Here is a 19,431-nt window from a genome sequence, read left to right on the forward strand (position 1 = left end):
CCAGTCACCCTAAAACGCTTCACATGGTTAAAAACAAGCACAATTTCGAATCCCACAGCAAGGATGAAAGGCCCCTAGCCATGAAAACAGTGCTTTGGGGAGCAGTTGTCAGTCTGAATGATGCTATTCCAAGAGAAGGATATGCTGAGGGAAAATGCCCACATGACCTGTTCCTGTTTGGAGTACAGTGATGTGGCAGCTACAGCTTCCCCTAGAATTATCATTTTAGCAACTTCTCTCAGGGAAGACCTATCAGTTTGAGAGCAGTTGCCTCTTTTCTCAAAATACCATGCTAACTGCTAAAGCCCTCCAAGAGTCTTTCCTAGATGCAATGCAGAAGGCCCTTGCTGGTGATGGCCTCATTTCCCATGTGTGTACAAGGTGGTTTGATTGAAGAGTGAAGTGCATGCCTGCAGAGCAGAGAGAAATTTGTAGCAATGTTGCTAATATGTGTTATCAGATCTACGGGAAAACTATTTCTATTCATAATACATCATGGGAATCATACTATTCTGCTAAAAATCAGTTATTAGCATAACAGCCTGAGCACTTATGTCTCTCGTTTCATCCTGCAGGAGGATGTAGCGCCTCAGTTTATCTTAATGTTCATAAGATTATGGTGTCTAATTTAATAAATTACAGGATTGGAACTGCGATCCTTGGTACCACAGTCACAGAACTGGGGGTCATTTTCTAGATGAAACAAACGGAACAAGTTCTCTTCCAACAAAGAAACTGTACTGTAGAAATTAATTTCCTCCATGAATTTTATATATTGTGTACAAATATAAGGTATGTATCTGAATACAAAGAAAAGCCTATCATCATATAGATATCAGTATTCTCTGTTACTGCACAGAAGTAATTTTCTCATAATGAAATAAAGTTCACACACATACTTTCTCCATAACTTTGGTTTGTTCTATTTGTTTCTCCCTCATTCTAATACATCCAGTGAGACAAGATTTAGAAAGCAAGAAAAAATATAGTGAATAGCTTATTTTAAAAAAAAAAGATTTGATCGATATGTAACAATAGAGAAAACCTATAGGATTAAATAATTATCTCTTTTTCGTTTGCTTTTTAGAAATCAGTGAGAAAAATGCTATTAACAGAGTTTTGGTACATTCACTGCACTTATACTTTATTAATCTTATTTCCTACAGTTTCCAGAAAGGTTTGCTTTAGAGATTATTTTTTTCTTTGCTGGTATTGGGGGTGGTGGGGTGGTGCATTCTGGCTTTCTAGTGTAACAAAATCTGTCACCTTCTTCTTAGCAAGAGTTAATCCCTTTTCAAACTTCAAAACAAAAATTCTGTATCACAGAAGGGTAAAATCTCATATGCAGTAACAAGTCTGACTTGTAATCACATGCATTTAGTCTGAGGTTTAAATTGCTCATCATTTATACTCTGTACTGTGTGAGCTTTCACAAAATCTATGGATCTAAAGGCAACATTAGGCAGGGGAGGTCAAATGTCTACATTACTATAAATTCTGATTGGTTTTTTTCTTCAAAAGCAAATTTATCTGTCTATTGGGCAGTGTTTGATAAGTGACCACTGTGCACTAGGCTGTGGGTATAGAGTGTTGAACAGATGTTATCCCTGCTGGCCCGGAGTTTACAAGCTAGAAAAAGAGACAAGCCTTAGAGAAATAAATGTATAAATAGTTCCATTCTTACACATTGTGATAAACACCAAAAAAAAAGGGAAAAAGGATTAGCAGGAAGATAAAACTTTTATAGGAGAATTAGGAAAACAATAAAAATTAAATTCCGTGGGAATTATAAAGAATGTACTATTAAGAGAAAAGGAAAGGAGTCAGGTGCCATAGCTCATGCCTGTAATCCCAGATACTTGGGAGGTTGAGACGGGAGAATCCTGTGAGCCCAGGAGTTTGAATCTAGCCTGGGCAACATAGTGAGACCCCATCTTAAAAAAAAGAGAGAGAGAGAGAGAGAGAGAAAAGGAAAGGAGAATGCATTATTATATGAGTTCAGCTGTGGTTAGTTCTCTGAAAGCAAAGTTCCTGGAGATGTATCAAAGACACCCATGGAAAAAATGCAAGTTGTATATCTAAACCAAATTACACTGACTTAAGATGAAATATAACTGTAAGCAATTAAGAATTTTAATGAAATTTTAAAATAAGGCACTCAAGCCCCAAAACTTGGCCATGTATATCTTTAAATTAATTCATCTAATAGCCATCATGGCTGTGCCACAGTCTTCGAAACCATCTGCAAAAGAGCATCTGTTGAAAACATTATACAACAAGACCATCTTAATACACAGAGTTCTGAGGTTTATGCTATGTGTGAGACAAGCTGTACTCCTGTTAAAAAAAATCATACAGGGTTGAGAACAGGATAGAACATTTTCTGTTTATTTTTCTCTAGTTTCCCTCTTCCTATCTAAATAGATTCTGCCTACAAAGTCTATTTAGGTAGGGGCTAGACATCTGACTTTGTAGGACAAAGTCTATCTATTTAGTCTATTTAGATAGACTTTGTGGCTATAAAAGCCAGACATGTAGCACCTTCCCATCTCTTTCTGACCTTTCTACCTTCCTTTTTTTTGAGACAAGGTCACACTCTGTCACCCAGGCTGCAGTGCAGTGGCACAATCATAGCTCACTACAGCCTCCTACACCTGGGCTCAAGGGATCTTCCCATCTCAGCCTCCGGAGTAGTTAGGACTACAGGCACGTGCCACCAAGTCTGGCTAATTTTTAAAATTTTCTGTAGATGTGGGGTCTTGCTGTGTTGCCCGGGTTGGTCTCAAACTCCTGGCCTCAAGTGATCCTCCTCCCTTGGCCTCCCGAAGTACTGGGATGACAGGCATGAGCCACCATGTAGCCCCTACCTGCCTTTGATAAGGACCCTTGTGATTACCTTGGGCCCACCTGGATAATCCAGTATAATCCCTCCATCTCAAGATCCTTAGTGTAATCACCTCTGCAGTGTCCCCTTTGCCATGGATAATGACATATTCACGGGTTCTGGGGATTCGGATGTGAACATTTTTAGATGGCCCATTATTCTTAGTACTATACTTTATGAGGAAGGTATTATTATTGTCATCTTTCTCTACTTATGGGAAACTGAGCTGCTGAGAGATTAAATATAATAATATGTTAGATCCAGGACTTTAAGCCCCCAGTGCTCAGCACAGTCCGCTGTGATGCTAACATTAGAAAAGTGCTATTTGCACTCATCCAAATGGAAAGAAAGAGAGGGAAAACTATCCAAAGTCTGTCTGCAAGGTGACTGAAAACACCTTGTCAAAATGAAGCAGCACTGTGTAGCTGCCTCAAGTGCTCATCCAGAAATCCCAGCTAGAAGCAGGACTTTACTACTTGCAGTCATGTTGGGCGGATCTCCTGAGGTGAGGAGTTCGAGACCAGCCTGACCAACATGGAGAAACCCCATCTCTACTAAAAATACAAAACTAGCTGGGTGTGGTGGTGGGCGCCTATAATCCCAGCTACTTGGGAGGCTGAGGCAGGAGAATCGCTTGAACCTGGGAGGCAGAGGTTGCGGTGAGCCAAGATCACACCATTCCACTCCAGCCTGGGCAACAAAAGTGAAACTCCATCTCAAAAAAAAAAAAAAGTTTTGTTGAAAAGAGTAGCAGTCCAGCTTTAAGAAGATGTGGGAGTGGCCTTCATTTCTAGCATCATATCCAAGCTCTTTATCAGGTCCTGTGCCCATTTTCATGTCTTTGCAGAAATTTCCTCCAGCTCCCTCCCATCCCAGGTGAGCAGGTCACCTAGAGAGGCCCTTCCCCCACTGGTACCAGTGGATGCTCTTGGCTAGCAGTGACAAGATTTGCCCAGGAAGGAAAAGGAATATCAGAGCTACATCTCTGAGGCCTTTGAAAGTTACTACCAAATGAGGTCTGGCACTCAGAGCCCTGCTTGGGTTGACATCACAGAGCCGTTTATTCACAGAAGCTTTCCAGCCCTGCCTGTCCTAACTGGGAGGGAAAGTGGGGAGAAGGTAGTCAGCAATAATTCGAGAAAAGAAGGCTGGCTCTCAAGCCATCTACTCAGCATTTTTCAGGATTGTTTTATCTAATGACAAATAGGTTGGGATTCTTGAAACTATATCTTAAAAATTGCTTTCTAAAAAGTGGGCCTAGACAATGTTACTCATAAAGATTAAAATGTCTTTCTCCCCGATTAGACCCTCAGCATCACACTGCCCCTTTCAGTGTGGTGGCTCCTTCTTCTGTGCACCAGAAAAGATTTAATTGTGCAGACAGAATATAGAATTATGCTTCCAGCCTGTAATCCCAGCACTTTGGGAGGCCGAGGAGGGCAGATCACAAGGTCAGGAGATCGAGACCACAGTGAAACCCTGTCTCTACTAAAAATACAAAAAATTAGTGGGGCACGGTGGCGGGCGCCTGTAGTCCGAGCTACTCAGGAGGCTGAGGCAGGAGAATGGCATGATCCCGGGAGGCGGAGCTTGCAGTGAGCCGAGATCGCGCGCCACTGCACTCCAGCCAGGGGGACAGAGCGAGACTCCATCTCAAAAAAAAAAAAAAAAAAAAAAGAATTATGTATGCTTCCATTTGTCTGAATGCAAATTGGCCTCAGATGCATCTGTCCAGACTCTTTTTGCAATTATTTATTTATTTATTCATTCATTCATTTATCTTTCCAGAGACAGAGTCTCACTCTGTCACCCAGCTGAAGTGCAGTGGCATGATCATAGCTCACTGTAACCTTGACCTCCTGGGCTCAAGTGATCCTCCTGCCTCAGCCTCCCAAGTAACTGGCTCTATAGGCACGCCACCACACCTGGCTTTTTTTTTTCTTTTTCCATAGAGACAGGGTCTCACTATGTTGCCCAGCCTGGTCTCAAACTCCTGGCCTCAAGGGATCCTCATGCCTTGGCCTCCCAAAGTGCTGTGATTACAGGCATGAGCCACTGTACCCAGCTCCTTTGCCCATATTTAATAGTGATTTTGATCCACCATAAGTACTGCACCCTGATGTGCTGAGACCTCCAGAAATGCTGTGACCTTGTGAGCAACAAAGAACCTGTCAGAAGAGCAACTACAGGCAACACCTCAGCCCACCTAATCCCTCTGGCCAAAATTCCAAGGAGGACAGTGATGTGTGTGCCGTTCCAATCCCTAACCACTACATAAACTGACCACTCTATTTAGAGAAGAAAAGATTTATCCTTAACACAGTTGAGGTTTATTAGGTTCTCTACACAAACCGTGATCCCCACTGAGACCACTGGAATGTGCTCTAGGGCCAGTGGCATAAACTTTACCTTTTGTATATTTCTGGGTTACAAAGGAGCAGCAGTAGTCTTATCACCCCAAAATTTTATCCGCCAGGAATTGATCCTACCTGAGTCTCTGTTGTATCCCTCCACAGCCGTGGTATAACTTGGATATGTCCCTTAGCCCCTCTGAACTTCAGTTTTGTCATCTTTAAAACCATGGACTTACAGCTGAGGACCTCTGAGTCTTTACAATTAGTACCTCTGTGGCTTCTCTCTCTAAAATTGCTGTTGAAAGTTGTTTCAGAAAATGCTATGAAGCAGCATTAGATACCTCCTGCCTCCTCCAAGAGTCATAATGAGTCTTAAAGTTATGCCTATGATACTGAAAATTCAACACTAATAGAAAACGATTGATAAAGGATCATATAAGGAAATGTATCTGGTCTACTGAAAGATGGTTTTCTGTCTCTGCTTTTCCTGACCCAGAGCATCTGGGCCTCTCCAAAAATAGTTAGAAGAATATGCATTTCCAGGACAAAGTTCTCAAGGTAGGTAACCATACCTGACCATATTTGGGTAAATTTTACAAAATCCAAGGTGAGAGGCATAATGATAGGTTTCAGAGCCCAGAAAAGAGAGATACTTTGTTCTTTTAAATTTTGACACATGCATGATATCCCAGGGAATTTCTTGCATTTTTCCATAGGACTGAATTAGATTCAGAACCCCGTTTTTGATTCTGGGAAGTGTGCTTTGCAACTGATGCTCTAGAAAGCAGTTTAGTCCTTTGGAATCCTCTGTATCTAATTGAAATACAGGAATTTTCAGTTCTCCTCATGATAGTTCCTTATAAATAATGCCATTGTATTCTAAATTGGAATGGAGAACCTGGTGATGAAGTATGCAGCTGTCCTTGGGGTGGCAAAGGCTGTTTCATTCTTTTAAAAGACAGTTTTCAAAACAGATTTGTTTCTCACTTCTCAATTGCAATTAATGCCACACTTAAGAAAGCTTAAAATACCACCTTTTATTATAAATCATGTACCAATTGGACATAATTGTGACTTTGGCTGCTTATAAGACCATTTACGAAAACAGCCTCATTCTTCATTTCTTTGTCTCTTTTAAAATCTTCCCAACAAAAGCAAATTATTTTATAGCTGGTTTATAATTGAGTTGAAACTCATCTTTTAACACTATACAATTCTTAGTGACATGTCTTGCCTTACTGTGCTCCAAAATACAACCATCTTATTGGACCTGGGCTCAAGGACTGCTTAAATTACAAAGTTGTTCACTACCAGACAGGAGGACAATCCAGACTTCTCCCAGACACAAAGGATGCTGGATTAGTATACATTATCGTAAGCAACCACAATCTATTTGCTTTTCCTCTTTAGATTCCAAAAATAACACCCCAAAGACTGCCTTTTCAAATCTTCTCCAACATCTGCAAAAATCTTTAGTACTCTGTACTTGGAGTCAGTCAAGAAATTCCACCCCCAGAAGTGTAAAAAGCAATCAATAATATATACCACTGATTTTCTCTAAATTATTATTTTTCTTATGGTTGAGTCTCCTGCCAACTTTATGTTTCCCAACTGCTCAGTTCTACTACACTGTCGGGCACATGATAGGTGTTCAATAGCGTTGGCTAATGAACAAATAAAAGAAATATACGGGCTGGGTGCCATGGCTCATGCCTGTAATCTCAACACTTTAGGGAGGCTGAGGTGGGAGGACTGCCTGAGGCCAGTGGCTTGAGACCAGCCTGGGCAACATAAAAAGACCTTGTCTCTACAAAAAAATTTTAAATTGGCCAGGTGCAGTGGCATGCACCTGTAGTTCCAGCTACTCAGGAGTCTGAGGAAGGAGGATCCCTTGGGTCCAGGAGTTCAAGGCTGCAGTGAGCTATGATCAACACCACTACATTCTAGCCTGGGTGACCAAATGAGACCCTGTCTCTAAAAAAGAAATAAAGAAACAAAAGAAATATATGGTGTCCAAACAGGAGTACATCACCTAGATATTCTCAGTCAATAATACAAGTGGTCCCCAGCCAATCTTTGCTTTGTTGATTCTTGATTGCTTTTTTTAAGCAGAGGTCTCTGCCCTTATCTAGACCTTAACTCCAGACTCCAGCCAGTCCTAGCGGGGAAGGGAGAGAAGTCCAGGAAAGAGCAAGAGGAAAACGATGGTCATTGACAGAGTTGATGGAAAGCATATCTTGATACGTATTTATTATGAACACAGTCCCATCCTAGAGTTATAGTTATGCCTAGAGTCACCACATTCAGCCACTGACATACTGTTTTCCATTGCTCTTTCCTGCTGAACTGCTTTCACTCAGCAAAGCTCGGCAACCACATGGGATCCCTGCATGTGATGAAACATGATGTGATGTTAACAGTCTCTTCAGGAGCTCCTCGTTTTTCTCTAGTGAACTATAAAGTTAAAAATGAATAATAATTACTATCCTGCATATTAGCTGTGACCTGAAACATAGCTTTGTATCATGTATTGTGAAAAAAAATGACAACCTCATTCCTCTTTGTCTTTACTGATAGAATATGAATGGCTGAGAAGCCTTCTCCATATTGTGATAGTTGTGTTTTGAAGGGGAGGTGAGGAAGTAGTGTGTGCATTCTTCCTGCATCCCATGGGCATAACACAGAATACACACTTAAGTAGGTGTGTGCACATTCAATGTGAGTTAAGTGTGATTTGGCTAAACCAGGGAGTGGCAATACTCTTCTCAATGTTGTCATATTGTCTTTGATTCATGCCTTTGAACATGTCCAGAGGGCATGACCAGGAGAGTAAAGGATTTGGAATCCATACATAGTGAAATGGTTGGACATTGACTCTATTTAGCCCAGAAAAGGGAAGATTTAAAGAGGATTGGTGACTGGCCTCAAATACTTGAAGAACTAGTGATCTGTTCCATGTGGCCCCAGATAGTAACGCTACAATTGGAGAGTGGAGCTCCCAAAGAGGTATGTCTAGATCAATATAAGCAGTAACTGCCAACTAGAGGGAGCTGGCTGGAAGCAATGAGTTCCTCATCCCAGGGAACTTCAGGGGGAAGCTTGATGGCAGCTCCTCTGATATTAAGTGTCTTCTCTCTGAGACTCCTGAAATCTAAGGTAATGTGAAGTGGTATAGATGACTTATAGGCAGCTGACCCAGCGTGTGCACTACATGCCCATGGGGAAGGGTATGAGGGGAGAACTGCTTGTTTAATCAAGCTGGGATCAGTTGGAAAGTGTATCTCTCTTGTAATTCATTTGGAAAGTTCTCATTGCAAGGTAGGATTTTTTGTTGTTGTTAAGAGCTACTTAGAGAAAATACGGTAAAAGCCCAGCTGGTAGGGAATGGGAGGTCATAGATGGGGAAAAAACTCAAAAACAAAAATGAAATCGTTGTACAATATGGATGTTAAATAAACTTGCCTGATTAGAGGGCATAATTCAAGAGTGAGAGGAGTCAAGGAAAATTGGGTCATCAGTAAACAGTGGATCCAAATGGAAGGATAGGAAGAGCCATAACCATCTTAGTGTCAAGTTACTAATCCCGTGAATAACCATAGCTACCCTCACTCCCCACCCTACAAAGGGGTGCCATCACCTACTCTAAGTTCTTCTTGGTGCTGAGAATAGAAAAGGTGAGTACAATTTATGATGGGATTGGATACACTCCCCAAGGTCTGCGTTCAGTAAACATCTCTTCACTGGTTTTCAGATAACTGCTTGGGAATTCAGTACACTCTGAAATTCATCTAATTTTATATGTCCTTTCCATTAAATTTTGAAGCAACAAATATTTTCAGTATAATGAATTGACTGTCATACCTAGTGAAAAATACATTTCCAAGCAAATTCTTGTTAATAAAAAAATTTTTTAGGCCGGGTGTGGTAGCTCATGCCCGTAATCTCAGCACTTTGGGAGGCCGAGGCAAGCAGATCGCTTTGAACTCAGGAGTTCAAGACCAGCCTGGACAACATGGTAAAACCCCATTTCTACAAAAACTAGAAAAATTAGCTGAGTATGATGGCTCACGCCTGTAGTCCCTGCTACTCTGGAGGCTGAGGTTGAAGAATCACTTGATCCAGGAAGCAGAGGTTGTAATGAGCTGAGATCGTGGCATTGCATTCCTGCCTGGACAACAGAGTGAGACCCTGTCTCAAAAAATAATAAATAATGCATAATAAACAAATAAATAAATAAATAAATAAAATCTTGCATTGACATAAATATGGTTGTAAATGCCTTATATCCTTAAAAGAAGCCCATGCCAGTTTGTGGCGCTTGGGTGTTGTATTTTGAATTTTTCTATTACACTCAAAGGCTAATTTCCCCTTAAGATGATTATAACAAATAATTTTTGATTTATCATATCTGAAGAAAGAAATGATAATACATGATATTAAGTCATTCAACCCGTATGAAGTTTAAGTAGAAGAAAACTTAAATGTATTCTTAGTGGAAACACAAAGTCTTAACTCCATAAATAGCAATTCCTTTTCTCGGAGATCTGGTTTATACTTTTATTTTTTAAAAGTCATCCCCCCACAGATAAGTCTAAAGCCTGAAAAGCTAACTTTAGTGTTGTGAGTGCAGAGGCTGACTCTTGGAGGTATTAAATTAAAACCTACCAATGCCCTTGTTCTGAGTTCTTCACATAGGATCATGTTCTACACACATACACACTCTGGTTATTTTTGCTTGAACATGCAGAGTAGCATTTTGATAGAAGTGTATGTCCAGCAAAGAATTGCTGGTAACTGATTCAAACCAGAAAAACATTCACAGAAATACCCTCTGGTCACAAAAACGAAATTATTATTTCAATGAGAAGAAAGTTCCTTTGTGATTTTGGACATGGAATATCACCTTCCTACCACCTGTATTTCCTAAATTATTGCTATTAGACTGAATGTTAAGAAGGCTTCAATTGGTGAAAGATCCACCTCTGACTAGACCACACCATGCATAGAACCAGCTATTGTTTGACAAAATAGAAAGGAGCAATTTTAATAATTTAGAGAAACTAACTCATGCCCTTCTAAAACTGGATCAAATAATTGTTAAGTCTTTAGTCTGATATAATAATGATCCTCAAGCCAAACCTGACCATCTGAACAGAAACAGATATTTTGCCACCAATGCACCTCACCACTGCCTACAGTCTGTTTATCATTAGAGAAACAAAGATGGTCAAGTGACATCCCTAGAGTCTGATCATAATTCAGAAACAAAGGTAAGGCTCCTTCCCTGCTTACTTGTCCAGCCCTGTCTTCCTTAGACCACCCCACATTTCCTCCCCTATTCGAAGACAGAGTCTGGAGTGTGCTACTGTAGAAAAATCAGCTCATCCATCTAATAGAAAAATACACATTAGGAGAGAAAGGGGAAAATATGGAACAGGAAACAGTTTGTAAAAAATCACCATCTTTTAAATAGAAACCTTTTAAGAGGCCATTGTTGAATAGGTAGTAACTCCCAGGACAACTGAAGGTAAAATAACATCCTCTTGGTCATCAATGGGTAAAATTTGCCTTTACATTTTGTACATTAACTAAAAATATTTTATTAAAAGGAAACCTTCCAGTTTTCTACCACTAAAAATTGGGAGAAAATGACAACAATCGCCTATGATGTAGGAGGTGTCCTCTGGTCTTGGGTCCTGATCTGCCGAAAATTCCCTCCCTGCCCCCAGGCACATTGGCTTTGTAAATGCCTGCGTGTGGCACCCTGTGGGAAAGATGAGGCTTTGTATGAATGCATTGTTAAGGCAGGTCTTGGGGAACCATGCACGGGGACATAGCAGACTTCTGATCTCTAGTTTGCATTGATCTTACATTTAGACACAGATTCAGAAGAACAGACCCTCCCTTTTCCAGTGCCTTCGGAAAGATTGCCGCTCCGTAGAATGAGTCCTTTCTCCTCCACCCTTAATCTACAACCCAGCTTCCCCGGGAGATCCTACTTTGATTTCCGATCCTCACCCCACCAGCTGAGCTTGCATTCCTCTTTACAGTCTCTCAATGCACCGGGTGAGCTGAGCTCCTCAGACCTTTCCCCTTGATCTCTGTGCCTTGAAGGCATCTCTGAAACGTGTGTTTTGTTCTTGCCATTCATGTGTGTGGTGAGGGGGATGAGCTAGTCTCTGTGTCTGTGGCCTGCTTCCGGTATGAGGAGCTTCGGGATGGTGGAGCTTTGTGGTGTTCTTGTTTGTGTGGTGCAAGGAGCAACCATGGAGCTGTGGTCTATGTATAACGGCATCAGAAAGTCATGAGTGAAGTTACTCTTTTTGCACAAGCTGGTACCACCATGGATAACCCGCTCTGTCATCACATGCTGTGGCATAGCACGGCACAGGTGCTGGCTGAGTGGAGGCCGTGGCAGTAATGTTTGCAGCCCTTCTGTATCCAGGAAACCAGCGGTGTCTGGGAGACTGGATCAGTGCATCCAGCCTGGAGTGGTCTGATTAAACATAGACTCAAGAGATCTTTATTGACAAAGTAAAATAAAAGTAAAAACACACCAACAGCAGAAAGCATCCTATAAAGCAGGCAATCCAGAGAGCAGAAAGTGAAAGCATTTTCTGCAAAAGCCTGTGCTCACTGCTAGGACAGTGGGGCTCCTGGCTGAGTGTTTTCCTAGCAACGGGGTGGGATCACTGCTGGCTGAATTAGAAACCCTTAACTCCTAATGCCTAATGACCAAAGATCTAAGTAATCAAAAAGTCTGGCCTCCTGGAAGTTTCCCACAGCCAAGCCGGTTGTGACAGAGCCTAAGGCTGATTTCAGCAAAGCTAGACTTGTGTTCCTTTGTAGCGAACACTGCCTAGCAAATAGAATCTTAAAATATCTAAGATGTAGACCTATATGATCTCTTCAGGACTATATTGTAATCATGGATACACATGATGCACATTTCACATTTCCAAAGGTTTCTTTTGTTTTTTATTTTATTCTTTTTGCTCATCCCACATTCTGGAATGAAGAAGGCCACAGCATGACAGTGCAAAAAGGATGCAGGGACTTCAAGCTCTCTTTAAAATGACATTTTTCTTTGTGCTTTTATGTCTCTTATTGTTTTTCTGTGCACTATGGCTTCCTAACATGCTTTGTTATGAAACTCTTTTCCCTTGTGTCTAATGTACTGAAATATTGTTACAGTCTTTGTAATGTATATTGTCTCAAAAATAAAATGAAATGTGAGTTTTGGGATATTGGATGGGTGTATTTAAGAGCATTATTCTAGTTGTATTGTTGAATCTTAAATGTATGATAGTGTATTTAAAATCGTGTGAAAAGATTTCAGAATATTTGTTTTGAAAAAAAGAGTTGCACAAGGCATGATTCATTTAAAAGTTTTTAAAGCCCTATTTCAGATTCTACAAACTTATTTCCAACGTTGAATATGAGAGTCGGTTTTAAAACTCCAGGTGTTCCATACTCACTGTGCTTTAACACATGAATAGGAATTGAAGTGATAATTGATAGAAACAAAACATAAAAATCAGCCATGAGATGGGAGGAAATGATTCTCTTCCATGTGAATTCATCCCAGAGGAAAAACAAACTAACCAAAAGTAAGATCATAATTTTTGTATTTTGTTTTTAACTCAACCATTAGTCCTTTTTTATATAAGTTGCTTTTTTAATTCTTGTAAAATTCTTTTAAGTCAGCACATTATCCTGCAAATGTTTTAGGAATTAGCATATAAAGGCCTTACTAAATAGAAAAATAAATTAAATGATCCTTCCTTTATCCCCCAGTGTTCATCAAAACCACATTTTCTAGATCAGTCCTCGACACCGCTGGAAATTGTAGGTCACACAGCTTTGAACATTTTAAGACTAGGCAGTCTTCCCCCACCCAGTACAGTTTCTCGTGGGCTACAGGTATCCAAATCTTAGGGAAGGGAGATGGTTGAAAAGGTTCCACAGGGGATTCTAATATGTCTCTGAGACCACACCCACTTCTACCATCCCTCCTCCCCTCCGTCAGGTGAGAAGGACCTTCTCTCCTAAGAAGCAGAGGAGGCAGTTTTAACACATTTGTCATATCGTTATTAATAATTATTAATAATATGTATATATTAACAAATGGATTACATTACACATTTAGTTATATTTAATTTGGGCTCAAGTCACAATGAAGACCTTTTGGCATAACCAGAGTCAGAAGTGCATAGAATAGTGAGAGCAGAGTTTTATCAAAATCCAGTGATTTCTCCATTTCAATTAAGCACATTTTCCTCATTTTTAAAACAGCTAGCCTTCTTACTCTGGAAACTTTAGAGGAAAAGATTGAACTTGGAAAGATGAAAAATTCAGCTACAGAGTTAAGGATCAACTGGAGGAGGATTTATTAAATGGTAAAAAGATGTGCTTTTCATTTTAGAAGAGCAGAGAGGCAGTTTTTTACCCAACAAAGTAAACTAATATAAAAAGGGCTTTGTTTTTTCATGGATCAGGCCTCTGGTATCTATATTCAACTGGTGCTTTTTAAGTGTATACAAGTCATTTTTATCAACCTGGTTGTTGTTTCATAGCGTTGATGTGTAGTATCTCTTTGTAGGATGCAATTTTGAGACACAATCTGCACCTTACTCTCAATTAGGCAAGTATACCTATTGTAATTGTTATCTTTTACTTACGTGATTGATGTGCTCAATTTCCTTCACAAAATAAATGGCGGCAGCTTGTCTTATATCAATAAAATTGTCTAGTTGTCATTCTAACCCTATTATAGCAGTTTCTCAAACTCTTAAAAAATGGAAAAGATGCCTGTAGTTTTTAATGTGATGCCTCAAAGCTTACTTTTACCCCGGTTTTCTCATACATCAATGCAAAGCACTCTTTATGAGCACTAAATGTGGGTAAAGGTACAAGTCAGAGAGCACCTGTTTAGTATATGTGGCGTTTTAAATTGAGTCCTTCTGGGGTACTAGTCTTTCAGGAGAGACACGTCTTCTTATCCATGTCAATTTTGCTTCCTATCTCTCTCCCCCATGCCTTTCACTTGGAATGACAACAGTTGACATTAAAAAGCTGTTGGCAGGTATGGAATAACCTTATTCTGTTACCCAATAGCAAAGATCAAAGTGCATGTGAGGTGTCTCACAGATTCAATAAATCAGCAATTACATCTCTTGAGTGTGATATGTATAGGTGGCATTTAGAACTTGGGGCATAACAATGTGTACAAAGACATCATTCTATCTGCACCTAATGTCCGAAATACCTACTGCTCCAGCAAAATTTCTGACGTGTTAGTTTCAGGAGTAGCACGCAAACTGTGTTTTTTAAGTTATGCAGACAGCAACCTGTCCTACATAGAGTCACAATCACTCATGAAAATTAGTTTATGTTGCTTATAGCTTCGCAGCTTGTGAGCTTTCACTAGAGCCAAGGAAAACGTCAAAGCAACTAGATGTTAGCACTTCTGCCGAAGGGATATTTCCTGATTTCACTCCATGTGTTTTATCCCTCCTCCATCTAGGACTCTAGCTCCTAGCCTCCCCGCCTCAGGGGTTACACAGGCATCTTAGCGCATCCCCTCTCCCTTTATGTCTCTGGTGCACTGTTCTGCCAGTCACCAGGTGAAGGGACTTGCACCTTCCAAAATCGATGCCACTTCACTCCCGGATCACCTGGTTGGGAGTGCAGTCTGAGCCAGGTAACCCCTGCTGAATCGGTCGTGTGTCCTCCGTCTGCTTCTGGTGCAGAGAGTACCAACTCCCAGGACGTGCCCCTGTCTGCCCTGGCCCTGGACGCCTCCTTCCTGCATGGCAGCATGAAAACGCTACACAACGCTCCTCACCCGCCCAGGAGTATGTTATGGTGCTAAGCTTATTGGGTCTGTCTTAATAACCTGATTCCCTTCTGTTGTTCCCAGTGGCCTGGTTTGCTTTCGACCCTGGCTCGGCGCACTCGGACATCATCCTCTCCAATGACAACCTGACGGTGACCTGCAGTAGCTATGATGACCGGGTGGTGCTAGGGAAGACTGGCTTCTCCAAGGGCGTCCACTACTGGGAGCTCACGGTGGATCGCTATGACAACCACCCTGATCCTGCCTTTGGCGTGGCTCGTATGGACGTGATGAAGGATGTGATGTTAGGAAAGGACGACAAAGCTTGGGCAATGTATGTGGACAATAACCGGAGCTGGTTCATGCACAACAACTCGCACACCAACAGGTACCCTGCAGCCCCCAAACCAAGCCTTCTTCACATTGGCTTCTGATCAGGAGTGAGAGCCCCAGTTCAAAAACCTATTACATAGACCATAGTAAGGAAATCAAGCAGGTGATCTACATTAAGTAGCACGGGCAATCTATGAGCCTCAGCTGAGTCCATGCTGGTGGTTTACTTTTTGTGTAATGATAGAGACTTGAGTACTTTCCTACTCCCTTCATTACTGTGTTTCACCCATGGCTGGAAACTAAGAATCCCAATAGATACTCATTATAAGTAAACTATCCAGGATGCTGAAACAGGCAGACCTATAACTTATCAGAAAAGCACTTTTGGACAAATTACTTCGTTTTTTTGAACCTCAGTTTCCAAATCCATCAAATTAGTATAATAAAATTTTTCCATGTGGGAATCTTCTGAAGACTAAATGAAATATGTGAAAATGCCTTACATTGGAAGCACCTGAAAATAGTAGCCATTGTTCTTATTACGATTCCTTAAACTAAAGCTTATGGATGCCAATTTGAATGACTTTTTACTTAAAGAGAACTCTCATTACTGTGTTAATTCAGAGCACCCAGTTTGCTAAGGAAAGGAAAGATGGTAATCTCCTTGAGGTTTTCTTCTACCACCAAAATATAGATCATTATAATTGAACACATACTATAATGGATTTCCTTTCTCATTTGATTGTGTTCTTCAAATGTATTTTTCACAAATTTCCTAGGCAGATAAATTTCTTCTGTGGACCCTGGTCCACCTTATGCTCCAAGATTTCCCCAGGATACATTCTCATTAGTGTCTCTGAAAAAAAAAATAATAACAGTAGTGTTCAACCAGATCAAAGGGAAAGCATGTCAGACAGTGGTAGGATAATTGGACTCCACTGTTTTATCTTTTTCTGTATGCTCATCACTGACCCTTCTCCAGCCTGTAGACTCCTAAAGCCTCCTTTTCCCTTGAATAGTTTCTATAGCATTCAAATGTGTATTATTCGCTGTCACTTGAAGTGAACACACACACCATTTCACCATGAAAGCAAATCCTACTGGATGTAGATAAGTGGTTATCTTCAGTGAGTGGCATTTTGGGGAACTCTCTGTCAATAGATTTCCAGTGCTATCACCCAAATGCCACACTTACTTTTTCCCTTTTAGCATCTTTATTTTGAAGTGCAAGAGTGACTAATGACATAACCATCAAACTATGCAGAGAAAAACATTCTTAATGCTAAACACATCTGCTTGCATGCAAACTGCTTGTCACTTGTGCTTTCATTGTTAAACCTGTGAATTAACAAGAGGCAATTTGTAACCTGTCTTTTAATGACTATGTACAGTCTGTATCCTGCATGCAAGAGGAAATGAATGACACAAATTCCTGTGCTCTGCTGAGATGAGAATGAAGTTCAATATAGCTAGATCTCAAAAAAACAGAAAAGACAAATCTGATCATCCATGTTTTTAATGGCATTTTGTGAAACCATCAATTGAAGCATAAGACACAATTCTTTGTAAAATGGCATTTGTATGCAGGTTCCTTAAAATCACTACATCTCAGAGTATAATTATTTCACTGTACAGAGAAGAAGCCTCTTCTTCAGCGCTGTCATTTCACAGACAGCCTCTAAGTTCTTAATTCAAATGCAACAAGCGAAAAAATTACTATCCTTCTGGAATGAGTTTTTCTGTTTAATGGATAACATAAGGCCCCAAATCCAATTTCTCATGCATGTGGTTTAGGTGCAACCAAAGTGCTTCTTTATTTTGACTTTCAAATTAAGTCACTTTGTACTGAATGATATTTAAGTTACACCATTTATACAAAGTGTGCAACATTCCTAGAGTCAGAGCTCTGATAGCCCAAAGGCAACTTTTTCCTGGTCTTTAATGTTCGGTTTTCTACTGCTGTGACTCAGTAGTAGAGACCCTAATGAATGAGTTCACTCTCAGCAACAGCAGAGCAACTCACAAGGGCGGATATCTCTCCCTAGGAAGTGAAAATTGATGGTGGCGGGAGGGAGCAAAAAAATCATACTCTTTTTATATATAAAGCACAGATATACACACAGTACCAACAGGTATACAGTATATCTGCGGTATTAAAATTTATGTGCGAGGGATGATTAGGGAAAAGGTTTTGGGGTAGTGATGATTATAAACAGGTTGCAAGACACTGGTTTCACCACACAAAAGTGGGGAGCTTCTAGAGTGACCACAAGCAAGTGAACCCCAATTTTTTTCTTTTCCTACAGAACTGAGGGAGGGATCACAAAAGGGGCCACAATTGGGGTCCTCCTCGACTTAAATAGAAAAAACTTGACATTTTTTATCAACGATGAGCAACAAGGTCCCATAGCATTTGATAACGTGGAGGGCCTGTTCTTCCCTGCGGTCAGCCTGAACAGGAACGTGCAGGTAAGCACCCTGCCCCGAGGTTAAACAGCTGTTGCTGGCTGCCGGTTCAAAGGCCGCCTAGGGCCATTCAATCCAACCGGAAAGAGGGAAGCTGACAGCGTAAGGCCCAGACCAAGACATGAAGGAGAGGAGGAGAGAAAGGGATCAGCCTTGACAACTGCTATTATTCCGCGCCAAGCATAATCATCTTCTTTATACTTGGACACAGAGTAGTTAATAGCACGTAGGAAACTGGAGTTCTCTTCACGGTTGGCTAATGATCATCCCTGGAGCTCTAGTTCCACCTCTAAGTAGATATGAAAGCCTTTAACCAACTGGCATGAAAACAAATGGAATGACTTAACAAAGCTCCAGGAGTGCCTGAGAAGAGGTGAGGTTGTAAGACTGATGCTTTAGTATCATTATCAGAAAATCTGAGCATCTTCTCTGCACTCTTGTTTGGCTCTGTTAGGTCCTAAGGGGTAGAAAACATAGTCCCTACCTACAAGTTAGTTAATTGTTATTTATTATAGAATAAAACAACAGCTTCTCATTCATTCAGGAAATATCTATAGAATGCCTTTAATGTGCCAGGCACAGTTATAAGTGTTTGGGATACATCAGTGAAAAAAAAAAAAAAAAAACAGATAAAAATCTTGCTTTCATAGACTTACATCCTAGTGATAGGAGATAGACAATAAAAAGTCAGCATAATTACAAATGTTAATCAGGTGGTGTGTCGGAAGGTGATTAGTGCAGTGGAGAAAAGACCAATGGTAGGGTAAAGGGTTCATGAGAGCTGGGGTTGGGGAGGGCAGCCGCAGTCTTAAACAGGATGGTCAGTGTAGGTGGGGCTTATTGCAATTACCTGTGAGCTGAGCCTTAAAGGAGTGAGGGAGTGAGTTGCGTAGAGCCTTCCAGACAGAGGGAACAGCCTGTGCACAGTTTCTAAGGCGTGAGAGTCCTTGCCTGGGCAAGGAATGGTGGAGAGACTCTTGGCCTGGGGCCAGAGGGGGACCGGAGCCATGCATGGAGGAAGAGCTGTGCCCTGCCAGCCGCTGTCAGAACTTAGGGTTTCACTTCCCTCCTGAGCTGGGCCTCAAATTAGCAGCTATAAGCCTCATTCCACAAATGGTTGTCTTAAGATAGGGCTTGAGAATTACAACACTAGAGATGACTTTTGCCCTACCCAGAACCAGCCTTGGAAACTATTTATAAAAATTCGTTGTTGTGTTTCAGTATGTGCAGTAACAATGACTGCAAACTAGCAGCCCCTGCCCTTCTCTCTTCCTGCAAGGAGATGGGGTTTTCTGGAAGGCTGGAATCTAATCTTTCAGAGTTCAGACTCTACACTTTAAGAAAAACCATAAATTACCCCAGAAGCGAGTCTCAGAAAAACCTCATTCAGGGATTTTCACATTAGCCATTTCCCTTTCAAATAATTTTATACTAGATGCTCTTCAGGGGTTTTCAGGACCTTTTGATTATCTATTGATAAAGACTCTTGGGCTGGAGAAGACAGGGACAAGAACTGCATGAAATGGTTCTGGTTTTATCCATAGCTATCCACTGAG

General features: G+C 40.9%; 1 protein-coding gene across 2 annotated transcripts in view; it reads left to right on the forward strand.

Annotated features, from left to right (window-relative positions):
- The window catches only part of TRIM9 (tripartite motif containing 9), a 120,019-nt gene that overhangs the window by 97,992 nt on the left and 2,596 nt on the right, over positions 1 to 19,431 (forward strand). For both annotated transcript variants that reach the window (XM_011956876.1, XM_011956875.1), the window contains 2 exons: positions 15,161 to 15,464; positions 17,716 to 17,878. In XM_011956876.1, the coding sequence (XP_011812266.1) occupies positions 15,161 to 15,464; positions 17,716 to 17,878 (467 nt within the window). The remainder of the gene's footprint in view (positions 1 to 15,160; positions 15,465 to 17,715; positions 17,879 to 19,431) is intronic.

The sequence above is a fragment of the Colobus angolensis genome, unplaced genomic scaffold (genome assembly GCF_000951035.1).
Source record: "Colobus angolensis palliatus isolate OR3802 unplaced genomic scaffold, Cang.pa_1.0 Scaffold428, whole genome shotgun sequence".
NCBI classification, from domain to species: Eukaryota; Metazoa; Chordata; class Mammalia; order Primates; family Cercopithecidae; genus Colobus; species Colobus angolensis.